Source organism: Chlorocebus sabaeus, chromosome 21 (assembly GCF_047675955.1).
Source record: "Chlorocebus sabaeus isolate Y175 chromosome 21, mChlSab1.0.hap1, whole genome shotgun sequence".
Lineage (NCBI taxonomy): Eukaryota > Metazoa > Chordata > Mammalia > Primates > Cercopithecidae > Chlorocebus > Chlorocebus sabaeus.
The window spans coordinates 80,879,998-80,905,447 of record NC_132924.1 but is presented as its reverse complement, the minus strand read 5'-3'; the positions used below and the strand labels follow the sequence as shown (position 1 = coordinate 80,905,447).

Here is a 25,450-nt window from a genome sequence, read left to right as displayed (position 1 = left end):
TAGAAATTCATATTAAATTTAGGAATTATATATTTGGCGAGTTAGACTCCTTTTGGGGTCAATCCTTATGAAGTACATAATAATAACTGTCTTGGCTGGGTGCAGTGGTTCACACCTATAATCCCAGCACTCTGGGAAGCTGAGACAGGTGGATCACCTGAGATCAGGAGTTCGAGACCAGCCTGGCCAGCATGGCAAAACCTCATTTCTACTAAAAATACAAAAAAAGTTAGCTGGGCGTGATGCCAGTCACCTGTAATCCCAGCTACTCGAGAGGCTGAGGCAAGATAATCACTTGAACCCAGGAGTTGGAGGTTGCAGTGAGCCAAGATGGCTCCATTGCACTCCAGCCTGGGCGACAGAGCAGGACTCTGTCTCAAAACAAAAACAAACAAACAAACAAACAAAAGAACAACTGTCTCATTTCCAACTTCTCAGGGAAACAAAAGAGATGCTCTGAATGGACACACTGGGTCCTTGAAAATGAAGCCTGGAGTCATACTGATTTTTAAAAAATCAGTATGATTTGAAGTCAAGGCATAATAGTAAGTCTAGGGGAGGTGAAGTTTTGCTCCCTCCGTGACCAAGAGATTTGCCTCCTAGTGTAATTTCTGCCCATTTTGTCAATGATGTTTGGGGATGCACCTGCAGTCAAACACTGGTCAACTCAGGAGAAGGAAAAACAAGTTCATTATTTAAATGAGTCCACTAATTGTTACACACAAATTGTCATAATTGGCCAGTCAGTCTAGCCACAATATTAAGTCTCTTAACTTTACTCTGTAACTTTTCATATTTCTTCACATACACAAGTCTGATGAAAACTATGGGCACTTTCCCCTGAAAAATTCATATTTGCGTACCCACCCCACCCTCTGACACACAAACATGCACACACATGTCTTTTGTAGAGCTTTAATAGATTCCCTGAATTCTAACCACATATCCCTGGGGGTGCCCAGATAGGCACTTCTGTTACCTTTAAATGAGTTTGAGTCAGGAAAATTTTATCCAGAGATTCTTCTAGTAGAATTCAGCACAGCCAAGAGGCCATGCCTTTCAGGCTATAGAGTAGGGTGATACCACACTACTAAATATAAAAATATCCCTCTCAAAAGTGATATGAGTAATGTGCTATCACATCTGGAACAACCCTGTTGGCTTGGGAGAACATGGATGGACCTCCAAAATCCCCTTTTTTAAACAAGTGCTTCTTAAATTGAGTACACATGCAGGCCAGTCACAGTGGCTCATGCCTGTAATCCCAGCACTTTGGGAGGCCCGGGCAGGCAGATTACCTGAGGTCAGGAGTTCAAGACCAGCCTGGTCAACACGGCAATATCCTATCTCTACTAAAAATATGAAAATTAGCCCAGGAGCAGTGGCTTACACCTGTAATCCCATTACTTTGGGAGGCCGAGGCAGGAGGACCAGGATCATCTGAGGTCAGGAGTTCGAGACCAGCCTGACCAACATGGTGAAACCCTGTCTCTACTGAAAATACAAAAAATTATCCAGGCATGGTGGCACATGCCTGTAATCCTAGCTACTTGGGGATGCTGAAGCAGTCGAATTGCTTGAACCATGCAGGCAGAGGTTGCAGTGAGCCGAGATCATGCCACTGCACTCCAGCCTGAGTGACAGAGCAAGACTCAGTCTCAAAAAAAAAAAAAAAAAAGAAAAAATTAAGTACACTTCCTTCCACCATAAATGAAGAACAGAATGAAACAGGATTTTTACCTCAATCCTAATTTGTAAATGGGGTCGCATTAAGATTTCAGTATAAAATTTGAAACTGTTTTTTCTTTTAAAAGAAAGAATGGTGATTCTAGTCTATCATATTTATGCTTTAAATTAATATGCTTGCTTACTTGTTTATTGACTCAACAACCTCATTGAGCACTGGCTACTTGCCCAGCACTGTGCTAGGCACGTGGGACAGAAAGATAAATAAATACACACAGTCTATCTCCAAGAAGTGGGAGAATGGTGAGAAACCAAGAGCAGTATTTAATGCAAGGCATAATGTCAATTACAGTGATAAAGTGTGACAAGCTAGAAAAAGAACTGTTTTCTAGGATATAGAGGTAAGTCAATACATTTGTTGCATTAAGCCTTAAATATTAAATTATTAAGTGTGCTTCTAAGTTATAATCATACAATGGCTTTAAATATAGTTTAGTAACATATACTACTTTAACTCCATGAAACTTGGGCTAAACTTTTAAAGGATATTCCTTATTTTGGTGTTTGAGGAAAAGTTTTTGCTGTTTTTTTTTTTTGTTTGTTCGTTTGTTTTTTAAGAAATAAAATGAACACTGACCATAATGGCTAAAACTGAAAAGACTGATAGTGCTAAATGGTGACAAGGATAGGAGCAACTGGAACTCTCATATGTTGAGTGTAGGAATTTAAATCGGTAAAACCACTTTTTGAAAATTATTTGGCATTTTCATATAAAGTTGAATATATTTCTTTTCCATGACTCAGCAATCCTCCCAGGACCCAAGAGAAATAAAAATATGTTTACAAAAGACTTTTATAAGAAAGTTTATAACAGCTCCAAATTGGAAACAATCCAAATGTTCATTAACAAGAGATTGTATAAACAGAGTTTGTCATATTCATACTAATGGAATACTATTCAACAATAAAAAGAATGGACAACTCATACACATAACAATATAGATGAACCTCAAAAGTATTGTGCTGTGAGATAGCAGCCAGGCACAGAAGAGAACGTACTGTGTGTCCCATTTGTATGAAGTTTTAGAACAGGCCAAACAAATGAAAGATGACAGAAATCAGAACAGAAGTTGCCTCTGTGAGTTGGCTGTGATGAACTGAGAAGAAACATGAAGGAATTTTCAGAGAGAGGAACATTCTCCACGTTGGGAGGGTGAGTGTTACATGATGTGGTAGGCAGAATAATGGCTCCCAAAGATGCCTACATCCTAATACTCCAAACCTGAGACTATGCTATCTTATATGGCAAAAAGGACTTTGCAGATGTGATAAAAGTTAAGGACTTTGCCGGGCGCAGTGACTCACACCTGTAATCCTAGCACTTTGGGAGGCGGAGTTGGGGTGGATCACAAGGTCAGGAGTTCGAGACCAGCCTGGCCAATATGGTGAAACTCTGTCTCTACTAAAAATACAAAAGTTAGTCAGGCATGGTGGTGCAAGCCTGTAGTCCCAGCTACTCGGGAGGCTGAGGCAGAAGAATTGCTTGAATCCGGGAGGCAGAGTTGCAGTGAGCTGAGATCGTGCCACTGCACTGCAGCCTGGGCAACAGAGTGAGACTCTGTCTAAAAAAAAAGAAAAAAAAAAGAAAAAAATAGTTAAGGAGTTTGAGAATGGGAGATTATCTGCATGGGTCTAATCTAACCATATGAGCCCTTAAAAGTAGAGACTTTTCCCTGTCTGTGGGCAGAGATAATGGTATCAGACAAAAAGGGCAGAAAGATATAATATTGCTGGTGTTGAAGATGCAGGAAGGGGTCATGAGTCAAGGAATGTGGGTGGTCTCTAGAAATGAGAAGAGACCAGCAAATAGATGCTCCTTCAGAACCCCCAGAAAGGAACACAGCCCTGTCAACACCTTGATTTTAGTCCAGTGAGATTCATGTCAAGCTTCTGACCTACAGAAGTGTAAGATAATAAATTTGTGTTGTTTTAAGTTATTACATTTGTGAAGATTTGTTACAGGATCGATAGAGAACTAACACACATAGGTATATGCATTTGTCAAAACTTATCAAAAGGTACATTCAAGATCTATATATATCGCTGCATGTAAATTATACCTTGTTATGGATTGAACTGTGTTCCCCAAAAAGATACGATGAAGTTCTAATCTCCAGTACCTCAGAAAGCCTTCATTTGGAAATAGGGTCATTGCAGATATAATTAGTAAAGACGAGGTTATACTAGATAGTGGGATAGGCCCTTAACCCAAAATGACTAATGTCCTTATAAGAAGGGGAAAGACAAAGATATACCATGAGAATGCCATGCAGTGACAGGGGCAGAGACTCAAGTGACGCAGCTGCAAGATGAGGAATGCTAAGAAGTGATCACCAGGAACTAGAAAGAGCCAAGCAGGGATACCACTCAGTGTCTGCTGGGGGCATGGCCTTGCGGACACCTTGATTTTGGAGTTCTAGTCTCTGAAACTATAGAATAAATGTCTATTGTTTGAAGTCACCCAGTTTGTGACACTTTGTTATGGCAACCCTAGGAAATTAATATATATCTCAAAAGTTTGTTTAAATCTGGAGTAACAAAAAGAAATAAAATAGTACAGATACAGTTGAAGCCCCTTTCATAGTCCTCCCAGTAAACTTCTTCCCTCTCTCCATGGAAGTAACCAGTATCCTTAATTTCTTATCTATCATTCCATTGCTTATTTTTATACATTTACTATATATCTATGAATCAAGCATTTTTGCATGTTTTTATTTTTTCATTTATTGGAATAAAAATAGAAACTCCTCATTTCTTTCTTTTTTTTTGGTAAGTGTGTGGGTACAATGATTTGATATGCATACACATTATGAAATGACTACCACAGTGAAGCTAATGAACACCTCTATCACCTCACAGTTACCTTTTCTGTGTACATGTATGGTGAGAACACTTACGGGCTACTGTCTCAGCAAATTTCAAGTATACAATACAGTATAATTAACTGCAGTCACTGTGCTATACAACAGATCACAACAATTCATTCATCTTATAACTGAAGGTTTATATACCCAGCCTCTGGAAACCACCACTTTATTCTCTGGTTTTATGAATTCAACCTTTGTTTTGTTTTTGTTTTAATGTATTGGTTTGTTTTTATTTTGTTCTGTTTTTTTGAGACCAGGTCTCAGTCTGTCACCCAGGCTGGAGTGCAGTGGCATAATCTCAGCTTACTGCAACCTCCGTCTCCTGGGCTCAAGCCGTCCTCCCACCTCAGCCTCCTGAGTAGGGACGACAGGCATGTGCCACCACATCCAGCTAATTTTTTTAATGTTTTATAGAGATGGGGTCTCAAACTGGACCAGCCCAGGCTGGTCTTAAACTCCTGTGCTCAAGCAATCCACCCACCTTGGCCTCCCAAAGTGCTGGGATTACAGGTGTGAGCCACCACACCTGGCCTGTACTGTTATTTTTTAATAGAAACCACATCACTTCATTTGTTACAGCAAATAATACATGAGACATAATAATTCAAAAGGGCCCCAAAAAGCTTTCTCTTCCCACAAAATAACAGATTATTAAAATAAGCACCTCTACCACCCGAGCCTTTGGTTAATTTTTTCCTTTGATCCCTGTTCTCTCACCCACATCGGCATGCTGCTTCCAAAATGGAACTTTGCCTTCAACTGTTACACGAGCTAAGATGCTGGTCCATCAACTTGCCTTCATAATGTAATGGAGGTCCCTAACTTAGCTGAGGCACCTGGACAAGAATTTGATTTCACCTTCATTCTAAGGCCCATGACTGGTTTCTTTAGAAAGCTGCAGGTGGATGAGGTAGAAAGGACAGAGACATGAGGTGGAAACTAGAGAAGGATAAAGAGGATGACTCCCACGCACTATAGGACCACAGGCCTCTCAAGGCTGAAAACTCAAAGAGCAGTGTGACACCCACACAGCTGGGGAGAGTACATGCCTTCAGTTTCTCCTGTAACGTGGACCATGGGGCAAAAATCTGGATGGCAAATGTCACCATGATGAAGGAATACAGGGACCAGGAAAGGCATGAGGACAGGCAGACAGAAGCAACGACGGCCGTGTTCAAGGACAATGTGACAGATACAATGGCAGCATTGGTGCCACCATGAAAGAAGATGAGGTGGTCTAACAGCGTGAAGACTGACACGGCACAGATGGTGTCAGTGCTGACCGACTGTCAGGGTCTTCGACACTAGCAAACAGCCATAGACAAAAGTAATGAAGACTACAGGCTCTTCAAGTCAGCCCACCAGACATGCCCACTCTACTTCCACCCTTCAGCTCTATTCAAGATCAAATAAAACATATGCAGTCAGTGAAGAAGCCAGGCCAGTCCCACAAGGCCAGTAGGAGACCACAAACCCTTTGTCCATGTAACACCAGATAACCACAAAAACATAGACACCATGCAGCTGATGGATCACCACACTCAACTCAAATACCCCAGTCCAATATTGGTATTTCTGAGCATAGATGTTTTTCTGCAGTTCTTTCAGGTCCACATAGTTATCAAGGAAGGGCTGTCACTCACATAAGGCCTTCTGCCACTTGGCCTCCTTAGTGTTAGTTACAGGTTGGCATGATTTCTTTATGCACTGTCTACTGTCCTATTAATGGAGAGTAGATAGCAGATAAAGGGTATTAGGCTATTTGTAAGGTCAGTAGACTATCAACCAGACTATCTAGTGGATTGAGGATATTTCTTTTCTTTTTTTTTTTGCTGTTATAAATATTGCATATTTATACATTCTAGAAATATTCATTAACATGAGTCAATGTTTGTTAAGAATACATACTAGTGGAATTGCCAGATCTTAGAAGATATGTATCTTCAATTTGACAAGACAGTGACACGCTGCTATCAGAAATGACTGCCCCAATTTACAACTCACAACGATAGTATAAGCGTTCCTATTGCTCCACAGCCTCTGTGACACTTGGTATTTTCAGGCATTTCATTTTTACCATCTGATAAACAAAAGCAGATTTACTGTAAAGCAAATGAGGTTTAGGCTTCAGGACCTTTCATTTGCATGGGCCCCTTCAAAGGCCCTGTAGTTAAATTTATATGGGAAATTTTGTAACCTTTTTCTTAAAACGAGATCCACAAATTGCATAATCTTCATGCTCTGCTGAAGCTAGTTACAGCCCTGCTAATGATGGATGCAAAATGTATATGGTTGTACTTACTTTTCCCTGATTACTAGTGAACTTGAACATATTTTCATATGTTAATTGGCACTTCAAGTTTTCTGTGAATTTTGCCTTTTGTTTATTGATTTGTAGGAGTTCTTGATATCTTCTGGATATTAATCTTTTTTAAGACTTAACTGGGCAAATACTTTGTTCAGTGTAGAGCTTGTCTTCACTTTTGTTGTAGTGTCTTCCATGTTTTAATTTTAATAAAGTTGGATTTATTAATCATTTCCATTATGATATGCACATTTATGTGACTTGAAGAAATACTTTTATTCCAGGGTTATAACAGCATACTTTTTCTTCTAAAAGTTTAAAATTTTACCTTTTCTATTTAGGCCTTTGGTCAATTGAAAAAATGTGTGTGCAATTGCTGCGAAATAGAGATCCAATTTTTTTTCATTCCACATGGATAGCCATTTGTCTCAGCACCATTTATTGAATAGTCCATCTTTTCTCTAATGCCATGTAATCTCTATTATATATCAAGTTTCAATACATGTTTCTAGGCCTTCTGTCCTGTTCCATTGGTATGTTTATTTCCCACGGCACGAACATGTAACTGCCATAGTTACTATAGCTTGATAATAAGTCTTTATATCTGCAAAATAAGTTTCTCCATTTTTTCTTCTTCAAAGTTGTCAACAAATGTTGCATGTTCTCACTAATAGGTGGGAGCCAAAAACGTGGATCTCATGGAGAGAGAAAGTAGAATGACGGCTACCCACAGGCTGGGAAAAGTAGCAGGGAGGGGGGATGGAGAACTGTTGATTAATGAGTACAAACGTACAGTTAGATAGAAGGAGTAAGTTCTAGTGCTTGATAACATGGTAGGGTGGCTATAGTTAACAATAAATTATTGTATAGTTCAAAATAGCTAGAAGAGAAAATTTGGAATGTTCCCAACACAGAAATGATAAATGTTTAAGGTGATAGATATCATTATTACCCTGATTTGATCATCACACATTGTATGCATATACTGAAATATCACATATACTCCATCAATATGTACAACTATTATGCATCAATTTCAAAAATTGTCTTGACTTTTCTTGGCCCTTTGTGCTTCCATACAAGTTTTAGGATAAGTTTGTCCAGTTCTATGAAAAAAAAAAGAAAAGTTTTTTCATTGTAATAGCATTTATGTAATATATTAATTTGAAGAAAACATCTATATGATATTGAACTTTCACATTCATGAAGATTTATGGCTTTATATTTTTCTTAGGTTTTGTTTTTGTCCTTTACAATGTTTTGTAATTCTCTCTATAAAGTTCATCATTATGTATCTTTAGATAAGATTTACTCCAGCCAGGCACAGTGGTTTGTGCCTGTAATCCCAGCACTTTGGGAGGTCGAGGTAGCAGGATAGCTTGAGGCCAGGAGTTGGAGACCAGCCTAGACAACATAGAAAGAACCCATCTCTATAAAATAAAATTAAAATTAAAAAATTTACTCCTGTAATCCCAGCACTTTGGGAGGCCGAGGCGGGCAGATCACGAGGTCAAGAGCTTGAGACCAGCCTGACCAACATGGTAAAATCCTGTCTCTACTAAAAATACAAAAATTAGCCGGGTGTGGTGGTGTGCACCTGTAATCCCAGCTACTCAGGAGGCTGAGGCAGGAGAATCGCTTGAACCCGGGAGGCAGAGGTTGCAGTGAGCTGAGATAGCACCACTGCACCCCAGCCTGGGCGACAGAGTGAGATTCCATCTCAAAACAAATAAATAAATAAAATTAGCCAGGTGTGGTGGCATGTGCCTGGAGTCCAAGCTACTTGGGAGGCTGAGGCAGGAGGATCACTTGAGCCCAGGAGTTCAAGGTTTCAGGGAGCTATGATTGAGCCACTATATTCCAGCCTCAGTGACAGAGCCAGACCTTGTCTCTTAAAAATAAAAAACAAAAAGAATTTATTTCTACTTATCTTTGTAGCTTTTGTTGCTATTACCAATGATATCTTTCTTTTTATTACATTTATCACATGGTTATTATTAGTATATAGGAAGGCTATATACTATGTAATATATATATAATGTAATAATTTACCTTTGTTCAGCTTATATCCATCAATCTTGCAAAACTCTCTTATTTGTTGTAAAATTAATCATTTTTATGCTGATCAATAATTCTGAGTCTCTACCTTTAAGTGCAATATTTTCCAGTTCTTTCATCAGCCAAACTAAATACAAAATTTAATCAGTGTATAGTGGTTCTGAATAAATGTGCTGTACATCTGTTAAAATAATAAAAAGCAGTATTATACAGTAGTTAAAGACATGACAAAGTTAGGCTTTCTGGATTCTAGCTGGCTTCAATAAAAGTCAATAAAAATAAAAACTTGAGATTTCACCACAAATGAAATCTCAATCTATTCATTTGTAAAGTGGGAACAAAAATACTAAGCTATCTATGGTTGTTATGAGCATTAAATGGGATAAACCCAATAAAATACATTGCAAAGTTCCTAGCCCATAGTAAACACTAATTACAGTTAGCTAATATTGATAAAAGCATGATAAGTGGCACCACAGCTCATTCAATTATGCAGTTAGCACAGGTGTGAGCCAGATTTAAAAACATAGGTTAGATTAATTTCTAACAAACGTTAGTGACCTGTCCACATTCTTTTGGAATTGTCTTATATCAAACATATTTCATTGCTTGAACTGTCATTGAACCACTATTTATTGAGTCATCATTCTGTGTTAGATTCATTCTAGGTACTGGGCATACAGTAGTGAATTCACCAAAGTCCTTGCATGCGTGGGGCTTTTATTCTAATGAGAAAGTCAAACATTAGCCAAGTAAATAATTGTGTATTTTAAAATTATGATGCTATGTTTTAAAAAGTACATGCAAATTAACCAAGGGACTGAAAAAATACTCTGAGAGAATGCCACAAGAGGGGCTAATTGAAATTAGGAAGTCAAAGTGGTTCTCTTTGAGAAAGTGATGTTGAAGCTAAGCAACAGTCAAACTGAGAGGGAGAGAGAAGCGCATTTAAGCAGACGAAATGATGTCTGCAAAGAGTGGGCAAATTTGCGACTACAAGAGGCCACCATGGTGGGAGTGGAGAAAACAAAAGTAAGAGCAAGGTCGGATGAGGTTGGAGAGTTGTGCAGGGGGAGATCATGCAAAGACTTTGGAAGCCTGTTTTCCTCTATATAATCATCAGCCCCACAAAGAGGACTAGTGTGAAAAGATCATTCTGATTAATGAGTGGTAAAGACATAGGGAGGGCTGCGAGAGGAAGCAAGAAATGCAGCAAAAGGTAAGAATTAAGGTGAAGAAAAGTGATGGCTTTGGGATGTACTTTGGAGGCATACTCAATAGGGCTTAAGGATGGAATGGCTGCGGGTGGGGAGAAGGTCTGCAAGAGGAAGTGTCAGAGATGGTTCCCGGGTCTCTGACGTGAGTAAAGGGGAATATTCTTTACTGAAATGGGGAAGACTAGAGATGGAGCACATTTGGGAGGAAAGATCAAGAGGTCTTAATCTCAGTATGTGTCGTGTTTGAGATGCCTACGAGGCATCCAAGCAAAGATGTGGAGTAGGCAGTTAAATATGTGGACCTAGACGGCTGGGGTTAGAAATCTGAATGTTGCTGGGAGTCATGGACTCCTATTTAGGGTAAGAGGGTAGCAAGAGAGGAGAAGGAAATTCAGAACAGAATCTTAGGTAATGCCAAAGAAAGAGTTAGAGGAGAAATTGGCAAAAAGGATGAGGTGAAAAACAAGTGTGTTAAAACATTTTTTTAGCAATTTAAGAAAAGAAGATTTTAGCCTGGCATGATGGCTGAGGCCTGTAATTCTGGCTACTCAGGAGATTAAAGCAGGAGAATCACTTCAGGCCATGAGTTTGAGACCAGCCTGGGCAACACAGCAATACTCATCTCTAAAATGAATTAATTAGTTAAATAATTTTTTAAATAAGAAGAGGAGTTCATGAAAGAGTAGTCAGCAGGGCCAAATACTTTTAAGTAAGATGAGAGTTGGAAGTATTCATTGTGTTTAGCAACATAGGGTGTATTGCTCTTAGGAAGAGCTGTAGTGGGGGCAGAAATTGGAATGCAAATATGGCCTGTGGCTGGGAGTTGGGTGAGTGTTCCTAATGAGGGCCTTTATCCTACCAGGAGTTAACCTATACACCACACTTTTGTAGCCCATGACAGATTGCATGGAGTCATCCAGACAAAGAACACCACCACTAAGCTCTCATCGAAACAGGTTGGTAAAATGTCAAGGAGATAGCTCTTGAGAAGATTCTTTTTTTTTTTTTTTTAAGTCCACATGCGCATTGCTGTGCAAATCTCTGCAAACCAATGAAATTACATACACACAAGTGCAATGGGTGGTTTAATCTCACAAGGAACTTGAGGAAGCAATTTTCATCATCACTTCTGCTGATCAAAGTCTCAAAGGTCAAGACCACATTGCAGTCTTTTCATTGTTGTAAAAGTTAATGAAAGTTAATTATTAAAGCTGACAGAAAGGTAATTTGTCCTCTGTCTTACATAACCTATATATAGACATCCCTATGCATATGGATGCACGCAGAGCCTGTAGACCTGAGTGGATGGACACTGCCTCTTAGAACTAGAACTTAGAACTTTATCTTGAAAATATATCACTGTTGCTGAAGCTCCTCACTGAGTAGGTGTCAGGTAGGAACCAAATTTATGATTGTTATATTCAAACTGGTTTTCTGTTCCTTGAGAATGGTATTTTTTCTGATCAAGCCTATTTAGGAGTTATTATTATGTTCTTGAGTTTATTCCATGTGTGCGAATATTTTGAATGAATCCACTAATAAGCTATGCATGTATGTCTGGAGCGCTAGCAATGTGGAATAAATATTTAAGTAGACTTTAATTTAACAAGTAAATGGTTGTAAGCATCATTAAGTTTTAAACAGTCTTTTCAAAGATATTAGTGTTCTTGTTTTAATTATTCAGATAATTCCTTTAATTCTCCACTAAAATCTGACTTTATAGATAGATTATCTGCTCTGAGGGTTGGGGGGAAAAAAAGCAAGCTTTAAGGAAATAGTTTCTCCAGGAGACAGAATCACCTACTAGAAAGGATTCAGAAAGGCCATCTGGTCCCAGCCAGGCATAGGAGCATGTACCTATAGTCCTAGCTACTCAAGAGGCTAAGGCAGGAGAATAGCTTAGCCCAAGAGTTCGAGGTCAGCGTAGGCAACATGGCAACACCTTGTCTCTTTAAAAAAAAAAAAAAGGGTGGGGGGACATCTGTTCTAGAAGTGAGAAATTTATCTAGATATCCTAGAAAGTCCAAGACTAAGGGAAACAGGGAGAGAAGAAAAGGCAACGAGAGTAAGGATAGAGAATGGAAAGAGAAGAGAGATGGGGAGAAAATGGTTACTGGAAAGTAGCAGAGTGCCCTATGCCACAAGTAGTATAATATAATATAATATACTTAGTAATATATGGGTACTTATCCCATACATTACTAACTCTACCAAGGTAAAATCTATTTTATTCTTTAAAATGTCAGGAAAAGATTATACAACTTTCTTTATATATGCAAGTGAGGAACAATTTATCAAATTATTGAACTAAATAATTCTCTTTTCTGAAGAAAGTCATTTGGAAAAATTGTGTCATGAAATTTGACTGCATAAACATCATTCCTATTTTTTTTTTTTTTTTCCTGAGACGGATTCTCACTCTGTCGCCCAGGCTGGAGTGCAGTGGCACAATCTCTGCTCACTGCAACCTCCGCCTCCCAGGTTCAAGTAATTCTTCTGCCTCAGTCTCCCAAGTAGCTGCTACTACAGGCACACTCCACTGTGCCTGGCTGATTTTTTTTTTTTTTTTTTTTTTTGTATTTTTAGTAGAGACAGGGTTTCGCCATGTTGGCCAGGCTGATCTCGCACTCCTGACCTCAGGTGATCTGCCCACCTCAGTCTCCCAAAGTGCTGGGATTACAGGCACGTGCCACCCCGTCTGACCAAGGATTATTCCTAATGAAAAATTAGGAAGCGACTAATTTGATTTCAGAAACAAGTAAAATGTGGTAACACAATACATACTTTGCCTTCTCCCTCTGGATAAGGGAATAAGTAAGTATATAAAGAAATGAACAAATGTTTAATACCTCCTAAACAGCTCATATTAGACTAAGAAACAAAATCGTTCAGAAAATGAGAATGAACATTTTTCAATTACAAGAATAAATATGTAATAACACATTCTAGCTCTTCTCTACAATAAAGGTCTTTGATTCTCCAAGGAGAAACAAAGAGCCTCCTCTAGCCTCTGTGACACTTTGTTGAGAAGCAAGGGGGAGAATAAAGCAAGTCACCTCAAGGAGATTGGGCCCCAGGCCACCAGGCTCATGTTTTGTGTTGTGGATATTGAGTATAGGAGTGTGAGGCTTTCGTGCTCAAAAGCAAGGACCTTGAAGGTGCCTCACCTTGTTCTTTTGCCTTGTCTCTCTTGGGGATAGGGGCTATGCCCCCTGACATTCAATATGTAGCAGAGAAGAACATGTAGTGGAGACAGTCAGTTATTCACAAGATGTGGCTTCTCATCCTGGCTCTGGAAAGTTGAGAAAGTCATTTATCTTCTCTCATCTCAATTTCTTCATCTGTAAATTAGCGATAATACAGCCTATCTTCTCTGCCTCCATCACACAGTAACACTCAAGGAAGAAAAGTGAAAGTGCTCAGAAAATATCAACGCCTTATAGAAATGGCCAGGGATTCTCTTTTGCCTTCTGTGAGCCTCCTGGGTGTGAAACCCCTTGCTATGGTGCATCCCAGCATTTCTCTAATGGTTTAGCCTCTGGGCCAACAAAGCCTTCTGTTTCAGTGTTTGGAATTCTCACTATCCTTTGACATGATTTGCTTACTCCCCACTGCTTTGTCATCACCCCTGCCAAACCTATCTGTTCTTTAAAGTCTAACCCAAGACTCAGAGTTCCTTCACAAAACCTTTCCTAACTCCAACCCACATTTACATCCCTTCTTCCAATTTATTATCTGCACCAGTTATTGTGGGCACGTCTCCTGTGTATGTGAACTTTGGTGTTTAGGACTACATCATTTATATATCTTTTGCTAATAGTTCAGTTTATTTCAACAAACTTTCTTGTATACTTACTGTGTCATAGGACCTATGCAAAAGGGGAAAAAATGGTTAAGATTTGGGCCTTGCCCTTGAAAAACTCAGTCTTAAAGGGAAGAGAAACATAAACAAATAATGACCATACTGTATGACATGGAATAGACACATATACAAGGTACTTATAAGAACGAAATGATTAACTCTATCCAGGGATTCCATGAAGGCTTTACATCATTTCCTTATCTTCTACAACTGTGTTGGGAACTGAGTTCCTGACAAATAATAGGCTAATACATGTTTGTTGAAGGAATGAAGAAATGAATCAATGGTCAGCTGAGTTGTTTTGTTTTGTTTTGTTTTTAGAGACAGGGTCTCTTTATATTGGCCAGGCTGGTCTTGAACTCCTGGCCACAAGCAGTCTTCCCACCTCAGCCTCCCAACGTGCCAAGATTACAGGCATGAGCCACTGCACCCAGCTGTGCTAAGTATTTTTAAGAATGAATTGGAATCTACCAGGTATTAGAGAAGAACACAAAGGATGTCATGTGTACAAAGACACGGAACTGTTAAATATTATAGTGTATTAGGAACCTGCTGCAATTGTGAAGGAGGAGTGAAGAAGCTTGTGAGATAGACCAGAGCCAAAACATGAAGCGCCTTGTATGACATTCTAGGAAGCTCAGATAGATAGATTATTTTAAAACTATGTTAAAACAAACTGGGATAAAAATGGAAAACTGCTACTTCTAAAGATAAGCTCAGAGTAAACATAAAGTCATAGAAAAGTTGGCAGCACTAGCATTTTCCAACAGGTTCCAGCTGACTTTTGTCATGTGGACCAGTTGTAAATTCAGTCTAAACAGTCAATATTAAACTCACTCCTGAGACTGCTACCTATGAACATAAGGCTAAGAAGTCTCCCTTTGTATACCCTGCTTTCAGTTTTGAGAACAGTCCTAGAAGGAAAATAATGGTCTCCTTTTGCTATTAGAAAATTGAAGGCTTGGACCAGGTGCTCATACCTATAATCCCAGCATTTTGGGAGGCCAAGGCAGGCAGATCACTTGAGGCCAGGAATTCGAGACCAGCCTGACCAACATGGCAAAACTCCATCTCTACTAAAAATACAAAAAATTATCTGGGTGTGGTAACGGGTGCCCGTAGTCCCAGCTACTCGGGAGGCTGAAGCTGGAGAATCACTTGAACTCGGGAGGTGGAGGTTGTAGTGAGCCAAAACTGCGCCACTGCACTCCAGCCTCCAGCCTGGGTTTCAGAGCAAGACTCTGTCTCAAAAAAAAAAAAAAAAAAAAAAAAAAAGAGAAACAAAGAGAAGAAAAGAAAATTGATGGCTTGAATCACTGGCTCATAGCAAACATAGTTAAAATATGGCAAGGCAAGGATTTGAAACCTGGTCTGCTTAGTTACCAAAGTCTCACTCTTTTCGGTTGTACCTCCCAATTAAATTAGGTTTGACTTCCTTCTTCAGCATCTTGGGCAATGTAGTAATAGAATTGATGAAAATAATAGTAACAATTATTGCTCACTTCAGCCTCTGACCCCTCCTGAGCTCTCTTAACCAACCTCAGTGCTGAGACCCCTTCCCTCCAATCACCACTCTGGCCCTCTCCCATTCTGATGCCATCATCTCCGTGTTTCCATCCAGCCTTGTACTAACCAGAATGTGGAGCTACTTGTGCACTTGATTTCTGATTCCTCTGGCTGCTGATGGAGATCCCTCTGAAGGTGTTCACTGGAGCAATTATTCTGCTTGTTCTCCCATCTCTCACCCGCTCCCCCAAGTACAGTTATCAGGACACTGCTGTATTTCCCATTGTCCAAGGACTAATTCATGAAACAAGGCTGGCTTACCTCTGGTTTTGCACTGACTGGCTCAGAGATATTTTGAGATCCCTGAGGTGAGTCGTGTTTTCAGCAGATTTCAGGCACAGTATGGCATTTTCAGTGATGTCTCCATGAAGGCCTTCCTCAGCTTGAACAGCTATGGAGGGGTGATGCTACTAGGAGCTGCCTTGTCCAAGAGTGGAGGCATCTAATGTGACTGCGGAGGGGCTGGGAAGTGTTCTGCACCCTTGCTTGTCTGCTGATTTCAAATGACCACTAATTAAAGGCAAACCCTAGCACTGCTCATCAGCATCTTGGTTCAAATTAGCTGTTTCCCAGCAAAAGGGCAGACCTCTGAAAGACTAAAACCCAGAATAGATAAACACTGAGTGAAAATGTCAAGGTCATAAGACACTTCTCAGCAGAGTAGGGCAGGCAGAGTGGAGGTTCTTGTAACTGGAGGCCAGGCTGCAGGTTGGAAACGAGTGGAACTTGGAGGGGTGGGGAGGTATATACATGACAATCCCTAGAAACATCAAAAAGTTGTTAATACATGGGAATAGTTAAACTAAGAAACTGAACTTCAGAAATTAATCCCAGTATTAAATTTCTGCTCAAAAAGAAAAAAAAAAAGCAGAGAACAACAATATGTATGACTAAGCCACAGCACCAAGATATGTAGGTATATGAATGTCTACGTGTGTGTCTATGTGTGATATATATATATAAAATAAAGGCCAAAAAATAAATAAAAAGCAAATCATAGGGAAGCAAATAAACGTGGAAATATATACGAATAAGGCTTGGGATTCTACAGTTAGTAAGAGGAAGGGACCCTGAGAATGAATTTCAATCCCCAAATCCACTGACACCCTAAGGATAGAACATGAAAAGGCTTACATTAATATGGGCGTAATATTTGAAATTGGAATTGTGATTCTAGGAACCAGAAAAAAGTGTTTTCCAAGAATTTCTGGCAAAAACGTAACTTGTTCTGGTGAAGAAAAAGTTTAAAAAAATCTCTTTTGAATTCCTAATTAAAGATGAGCCAAGATCGTGTCACTGCACTCCAGCCTGGGCAACAGAGCAAGACTGTCTCAAAAAAAAAAAAAAGATCATGCTCAAGAATCTCAGAAACGATGACATGGAGAATGTCATTAATTTATGACTATCTGGAACATCTCTTCAGCAGAGGCACCATTGGTTCAGAGGCCCACATAGTATGTTACACATGGAGGCATACCTTTTGGAAGCAGGGATGGGTGCAAGGGGAAAACAGAAAGGCTGGAATGTGGCCCTCAAGATTTCTCTCTAAAGTCTGGAAAGATTTCTTTTTTTTTTTTTTTTTTTTTTTTTTTTGAGATGGAGTCTTGCTCTGTCGCCCAGGCTGGAGTGCAGGGGCATGATCTCAGCTCACTGCAACCTCAGCCTCCCGGGTTCGAGCAATTCTCCTGTCTCAGCCTCCTGAGTAGCTGGGATTACAGGTGCCTGCCACCGCGCCTGGCTAATTTTTGTATTTTTAGTAGAGACAAGGTTTCATTGTATTCGCCAGGCTGGTCTTGAATCCCTGACCTCAAGTGATCCTCCCGCCTCAGCCTCCCAAAGTGCTGAGATTACAGGTGTGAGCCACCACGCCTGGCCAGAAAGATTTCTTAAGCTCCCCTGATTCCTGCCCTGAGCAGTCCTCTTGCAGGCAGTGTTTGGGTGTGAGGAGGAGGCTTTTACTGGCAGGACAGCCAGAGTTCAGACTCTTGATCCAGCTGGAGGTATAAGAAAGCCCACTAAAGAGACAGCCATAGCTATCCTCAGAGAAGGAAGCTGATTAGAAATGAAGTTGTATTTCTCACATTACTGTCATCGGCAAAAAAAATTAAAATAAAAAATAAAAAAATACAACAGCCAAAAGAATATAAGTACCTTCAAGATCTTTTTTAGGGAAGATGACTAATAAATTTCTGTGAACTCCTTGAGGAAAGCATGAGTAAAGCAAGCAAAGAAGAATCTTTTTTTTCTGTCCCCTATAGCAGCATCTGACAGAAGTACAAATACACAGCGCTAAAGTCTTCTTCATCCTAAGGTTTGTTCCTTCAAAGGGTTAAGGCTGTTCTTATAAGATATTCCACGTACACTTTGTGAGATATCCAAGATGTCAGAAGTGAATGACCATGGATTAGATCTTATTTATTAATGCTCCAACCATGTTGCTGGCAATCAGCAAAAAAAAAAAAAAAAAAAAAAAATACAAAAATCCATGTTCTGCACAGCAATGCACAAGTCACCTCCACTTCGTGAGCAAGTTCTTCTGGCAATGGGAAGTACTATCTAGTTAGTGGGATTTGACCCCTGAAGTGTGGGTGGAGAGATGGAAGAGGGAATGGAAACAAAAGAGAAAACAAGCACTTGGGAGTGGCAGGGGAGGAGAGGCCCAGAAAGAATAGCAAAGGAGGATCTAAATGTCATAACTGAGGCCCTGGTGGTGCACCTGTTAGCTACTTGGGAGGCTGAGGCTGAAGGATTGCTTAAGCCCAGGAGTTTGAGGCCAGCCTGGGCAACATATGAAAGATCCTTGCCTCTACTGAAATATTTTAAAAATTAGCAGGGCATAGTGGCCCACACCTGAGGTCCCAGCTACTCAGGAGACAGGAGGACTGCTTGAGTCTAGGCGTTAAGAGGCCATAGTGAGCTGTGATTACACCACTGCACTCTACCCCAAGCGACAGTGAGATCCTGTCAATAATAATAATAATAATAAGGGAGTCATAACTGAGCTCAAAGGAACTCAAATGCTGGAGGTCAAGCCAGAGATTTGGGGCAGAAGCAGTACATTGTGGTCAGAAGTGAGCACAGAGGACTTTAGAGGAAACTAGAAAATGGGGTGGGAGAGAAAAATGGGTGATCAAAGAGAGGTCAAGTGGGGCCAGCAGTAGAGGCCAGCATCTGATTCCTGGTTGTAACTTGAGCTCTGCAAACATACTGAAAATCCCTTAAGGTATATGAGGGCACGGTGTAACAATATACTATCTAGTGTGAGATAATTCAATTAATCACTGTGATTGAAGTTGAGGAACAAAACTTGGGCATTATGAGTAGTAATACAGAAAAAGATTAGAGGGAAAAATGCTAGCAGTTAGTTGCAATGTTCTTCAATGATGTTCATATCAAACAATAGAGAAGCTGCATGACATAGAAAAGATAACAAAGAAGTCTGAAAATGCAGGTACTGTTTCTGCCATTTTATAAGCTGTATGTCCCAAGAAAAAGTATTTCCATTTTAGTGTGGGTTTGGGGTGTGTGTGATCACTTTATCATTTGTAAGAATAAAATAATAATAACAAAATAATAAGAGTAACTGCCTCAAAGAATTGTGAAGGCTAACTTGGTAATGTGCATTTAAACATGTTGTAAAATTGATCTTTTAAGCATAATAGAAACAGGATTGAGATAAGAATAAAAAACTTAAACATCTTGTGTAGAAAATGCTAATAATTAAAATAATAGCTACCATGTAGTAAATGCCTATAGTGTGTTATATGTAAGCTAGATGCTTCGGAAACCTTATTTACTCTTCACAATCACCTGAAACCTGAATATCTTTATCCCCATTATACAGGGAAGACTCAGAGAGGTTAAGGAACTTGCCCAGGATCATTCCTTTAAAAAGATCTTATTACTCACAAATGAAGTAACCAAATAATATTTAGTTTGTTTCATAGTTTTCTTAACTATAAATTGTAAAACTCTAACTCCCAGAAACTATAAGGAAATAACTGAAATAGGCAATACTTTTGAATTTCACAATTTTTAAAAATTTTACAAGGTAAAAAAATCAAATTTTAAAATTCTGATGGGTAAATTGGAACAGCCTGGACTGGAGTTAGAGGCAATAAATAAACATTAAATCTAATCTGTTCCAGCACTTCAATGCCTTAACTTTGGAAACATTTCTGGGGAAAAAAAGTTGATAAAGTATCTTGCCTTGTAATTAAAAATTGACTAAATGATTCATAAACTGAGTCAATTTTGTTACTTTTTGGCAAATTAAAAAATAAAACAAAAGCTTCATGTTTACTTACCTAAAAGAGCCATGTCCAGCTCACTGGAATAAAATATTGCTGTCGCAAAACACAATCTAGGTCCCTTAATCCTGCCTTTTTTGATCTTAAAAGGTGGTAACATTCAGTTCGGAGCTCACTCATCTGTAAATTGCATCACATTATCTCTGAGTTATTTAAGAAGCAAGCTCTGTTTGGTTTCAGGCATTTTTAACCTGCTAAAGGCAAGAAGAAGTGTTCACCACATAGTTTCAAAGGTCTTCAACTTGCCACAGCCAACAGAAAAATCAAAATGATTGAACCCTTTGGGAATCAGTATATTGTGGCCAGGCCGGTGTATTCTACAAATGCTTTTGAGGAAAATCATAAAAAGAGAGACAGACATCATAAGACATTTCTGGATCATCTCAGAGTGTGTTTTAGGTAAGATCTTTTTTAAAGTATAGGCATTAGGAATATATTTTTGAAGCACTTTCACCTACATTTTCTAACTTTCCAACTCTCCTTTCTGGCTCTAATCCACAGCCTACAGTCCTTTCCTCTTTGGTTTCCAAACCTCCTACTCCCTGCCAGAGTTGGAAAGGTAGTGTTTAAAATGAACCCCATCTTGGCTTATCAACACAGTCTTTCCAAATCAGACAACAAACAGATGGGGACAGAGGAAAATGCTCATTTGAAATATTACATGATTCAAGCTGAGGATGACAAATAGGTCTATTATGGTTAAAGAAAAGCAAGCATTTTAAAAAATCCTTTGTTGGTGACCAGAGGGCAGCTGATTACGGGTAAAGAATGTTACTGGGAGTGAAATTACTAGTTTAATCTTTAGCAAATTACCATCTTTACCAATTTCCCACCGACAGTTAGGTACTAAACTTAAAATTCGATATTAATTGACTGACATGTGGCTTTTCATGTTTTCAGCCGTTCCCCACAAAAGGCCAAGAGAAGTGTCCTCTCTTTGTTCCCCATAGCATCTTGGTTGCCAGCATATCGGCTTAAGGAATGGTTGCTCAGTGATATTGTTTCTGGTATCAGCACAGGGATTGTGTCCGTACTACAAGGTACATTTTTTTAATGTATAATTTATACACCATAAAATTCATCCTTTGAATGTGTACAGCTCAGAGGCTTTTCATATATTCACTAGGTTGTGCATCTGTCACCACTATCCAATTCTGGAACATTTTCACCACCAACAACCCCTAAAAATCGCTTACCCATTAACTTCACATCCCCCTCTACCCTTTCTTTATGGATTTGCCTATTCTGGATATTTCATGTGAATGAAGTAATACAATACATGGCACTTTGTGTCTAATTTCTTTCACTCACCGTAATGTTTTCAAGGTTGATCCATATTGTAGCATGTATTGGTACTTCATTCCATTTTGTGGACAAATAAGTATTCTATTGTATGGACATATCACAATTTTTTAATCTACTCATTGGTTGATGAACATTTCAGTTGTTTCCACTTGGGGGCTATTATGAGTTATGAGTAATGCTATTTTGAACATTTGTGTACAAATTTTTGTGTGAACATGCTTCAATTTTCTTAGGTATGTCACTAGGAGTGTAATTGTGGATCATATGGTAACCCTACATTTAATCATTTGTGGAATTGCTAACTTATTTTCTAAAGTAGCTATGCCGTTTAACATTTCCACTAGCAGTGTATGAGGGTTCAAATTTCTCCATATCATCAACACTTGTTATTGTCCATCTTTTTTCTTTTAGCTATCCCAGTGAGTATGAAGTGGCATCTCATTGTGGTTTTCATTTGCATTTCTCTAATGACTAACAATATTGAATATTTTTTCATGTGTTTATTGGCCATTTGTATATCTTTTGAAAAAGGTCTATTCAAATTCTTTACCCATTTTTAAATTGGGTTATTTGTCTTTTTGTTGTGGAGTTGCAAGGGTTGTTTCTATATTCTGGATACCAGACCCTTGTCAGATACACAATTTGCAAATAACTTTTTCATTCTATGAATTATTGGTTAACTTTCTTGATAGTATCCTTTGAAGTACACATTTTTAAATAGTGATTAAGTCCAATGTATCTGTTTTTTCACTGGTTGCTTATGCCAGGGGTCCCCAATCCCCGGGCCACAGACCAGTTCAGGTCCGTAGCCCATTAGGAACCGGGTCACACAGCAGGAGGTGAGTGGCACATGAGCAAGTGAAGCTTCAACTGTATTTACAGTCGCTCCTCATTGTTCTCATTACCTCCTGAGCTCTACCTCCTGTTAGATCAGCAGCAACATTATATTCTCACAGGAGTGCAAACCCTATTGTGAACTGTGCATGCAAGGGATCTAGGTTGCATGCTCCTTATGAGAATCTAATGCCTGATGATCTGTCACGGTCTCCCATCACCCCCAGATAGGACCATCTAGTTGCAGGAAAACAAGCTCAGGGCTCCCACTGATTCTACATTATGGTGAATTGTATAATTATTTCATTATATATTACAATGTAAAAATAATAGAAATAAAGTGCACAGGCCGGGCGCGGTGGCTCAAGCCTGTAATCCCAGCACTTTGGGAGGCCGAGACGGGTGGATCACGAGGTCAGGAGATCGAGACCATCCTGGCTGACACGGTGAAACCCCGTCTCTACTAAAAAATACCGGTGGCTCAAGCCTGTAATCCCAGCACTTTGGGAGGCCGAGACGGGTGGATCACGAGGTCAGGAGATCGAGACCATCCTGGCTGACACGGTGAAACCCCGTCTCTACTAAAAAATACAAAAAACTAGCCGGGTGTGGTGGCGGGCGCCTGTAGTCCCAGCTACTCGGGAGGCTGAGGCAGGAGAATGGCGTAAACCCGGGAGGCGGAGCTTGCTGTGAGCTGAGATCCGGCCACTGCACTCCAGCCTGGGCGACAGAGCGAGACTCCGTCTCAAAAAAAAAAAAAAAAAAAAAAAAAAAAATACAAAAAACTAGCCGGGCGAGGTGGCGGGCGCCTGTAGTCCCAGCTACTCGGGAGGCTGAGGCAGGAGAATGGCGTGAACCCGGTTGGCGGAGCTTGCAGTGAGCTGAGATCTGGCCACTGCACTCCAGCCTGGGCCTCAGAGCGAGACTCCGTCTCAAAAAAAAAAAAAAAAAGAAATAAAGTGCACAAAAAATGTAATACACTTGAGTCATCCCAAAACCATCTCCCCTTTCCTAGTCAGTGGAAAAATTATCTTCCATAAAACCAGTCCCTGGTGCCAAAAAGTTGGGGACCGCTGGCTTATGCCATAGATGTCATTTCTAAGAAACCATTGATGAATCCAAGGTCATAAAGATTTATACCTATGCTTTCTTCTAAGAGTTTTATACTTTTAGTTCTTACATTTACATCTTTAATATATTTTGAATTAATGAGGTAACTTATTTTTAGGGTCCAATCCTAAATACCCTAAGAACCAAATGAGAACGTCTTTGATTCCTCTTGTACAAAATAAGGACTCTGCTGCTTGTGTGTTTACAGGTTTAGCATTTGCTCTGCTGGTCACCATCCCCCCAGGCTATGGGTTGTATGCAGCCTTTTTCTCAACCATAATCTACTTTTTCTTTGGCACTTCCAAACACATATCTGCGGGTAAGTCAGTTACTGAGCTGATTAATGCTCACATTGTTTTTTCTTTATGAATTTTATTAGCCATACATTGTATCAATTCCAAATTGCACATAATCCAGAAGAAGAGTCATGGTCTCTTGTGAAAATTAGGACCAGGGTTTGAGAAGGAGGGCAGGGTCACAGATGGCAGTCATTTTATTTATTTATTTATTTATTTTATTTTTTGAGATGGAGTTTTGCTCTTATTGCCCAGGTCCTTGGAGTGCAATGGTGTGATCTCGCTCACTGCAACCTCTCTGCCTCCCAGGTTCAAGTAATTCTCCTGCCTCAGCCTCTCGAGTAGCTGGGAATACAGGTGTGCACCACCATGCCTGGCTAATTTTTTGTATTTTTAGTAAAGACGGGGTTTCTCCATGTTGGTCAGGCTGGTCTCGAACTCCCAACCTCAGATGATCCACCCGCCTCGGCCTCCCAAAGTGCTGGGATTACAGGCGTGAGCCATCACACCTGGCCTCGCCAATCATTTTATATGCTCTTTTTCTGTCGTTGAAAGACAATATGCTTTAGGGAGGCATATACTGACCAAGATTCACCCACTGTTAATTAGGTCCGTTTCCGATTCTGAGTATGATGGTGGGAGCAGCAACTGTAAGATTAGCTCGAGATATCCCTGAAAATACAGGATCGTCCAACAACTCAACAAGTAATTCTTCATCACTGGATGACTACAAGGTGATGGTGGCGGCATCAGTCACAGTGCTTTCTGGAGTAATCCAGGTGAGCACCTTCTCATGTAACTTGCCCACCTCAATCTGTTTGCCTTGACTGGTACACATCTCTCTGTTTTTCCTCGCCACTGCCACTCCTCCCCGTATTCCCTTTAGTTTATGTCTCTCCCTCGTGGCCCATAAGAAATACTGTAAGAAGGGTCACTCATCACAACCAGAGGGAGAGGAGTGGGTCAACAGTATAAAAATGAATGAATATGGGTCTAGACAGAAAGAAGAAGGGGAATGGAGAGGCACAAACAGTGACAAGTGAAATGCTTCAACATATATCTGGGAATTGATAGACTCAAGAAACAGCATATCGGGAATTGATAGAGTCAAGAAACAACTGTATGCAAGAAATCGTCATACTGGTGGCTTTAGAATTTTTTTCTTTAAATCTTCAGCAACTGTAATCTAGTTGGAAGGGATGGGGGCTTTGAACTGCTCATGTCAATTTTGGGGAAAACTGAAGAGGATTATGGTAGAGTCTCACTCCCAAGCCATGTGCTGACACCCCTACTGAATAGTGAAAATGTCATGGACTTTTCGAGATGTTGCCTAAGTTTAGGGATAATGATATTATTGGTTAAGATCATTTCTTAAAGAAAGAAAAAGTCAGTTTCTACAAGGACATAAGCGTGTGTCTTATTGACAATTTGGTTAGTTATTTCTAATACATTTCTGAACCTAGTATAGACATGGAACCCAGCTGGGCTTTGGGCAGCCACAACTCTGGCTGCAGTTTGGAGACATGAGCAGAAAGACAGGTCAAGAATCCAAGGGAAGGAGAATCCACCCAATTTACCTTATTGCAAAACAATGATGCTTTAGGGGGGAATTAACCATCTTTTACCCCCAGCTAGAACCAGTTACTTCTGATGTCCAATATGCAGTTATGTATTTCTTAAGCGAATTGAGCAACTTTGAGGAAATATCAGTAGACACTCACTAATGCATGCTTCAGCAGCTAGAAAGTATAACTTAAGGCCGGGCGCGGTGGCTCAAGCCTGTAACCCCAGCACTTTGGGAGGCCGAGACGGGCGGATCACGAGGTCAGGAGATCGAGACCATCCCGGCTAACACGGTGAAACCTCGTCTCTACTAAAAAAAAAAATACAAAAAATTAGCCGGGCGAGGTGGCAGGCGCCTGTAGTCCCAGCTACTCGGGAGGCTGAGGCAGGAGAATGGCGTGAACCCGGGAG

The 25,450-nt window shown here is 39.9% G+C and overlaps 1 protein-coding gene and 1 pseudogene across 1 annotated transcript in view; one reads left to right on the top strand and one right to left on the bottom strand.

Annotated features, from left to right (window-relative positions):
• Positions 1-1,868: 1,868 nt before the first annotated feature.
• SLC26A3 (solute carrier family 26 member 3) overlaps positions 1,869-25,450 on the top strand; it is a 48,280-nt gene continuing 24,698 nt past the window's right edge. The window contains exons 1-6 of the mRNA XM_007982559.3: positions 1,869-2,087; positions 11,085-11,149; positions 20,112-20,330; positions 20,832-20,971; positions 23,389-23,499; positions 24,086-24,255. Coding sequence (XP_007980750.1) covers positions 20,200-20,330; positions 20,832-20,971; positions 23,389-23,499; positions 24,086-24,255 — 552 coding nt within the window. The 5' untranslated portion in view covers positions 1,869-2,087; positions 11,085-11,149; positions 20,112-20,199. The remainder of the gene's footprint in view (positions 2,088-11,084; positions 11,150-20,111; positions 20,331-20,831; positions 20,972-23,388; positions 23,500-24,085; positions 24,256-25,450) is intronic.
• On the bottom strand, positions 2,506-6,945 carry LOC103226722 (phosphatidylinositol N-acetylglucosaminyltransferase subunit C-like; annotated as a pseudogene).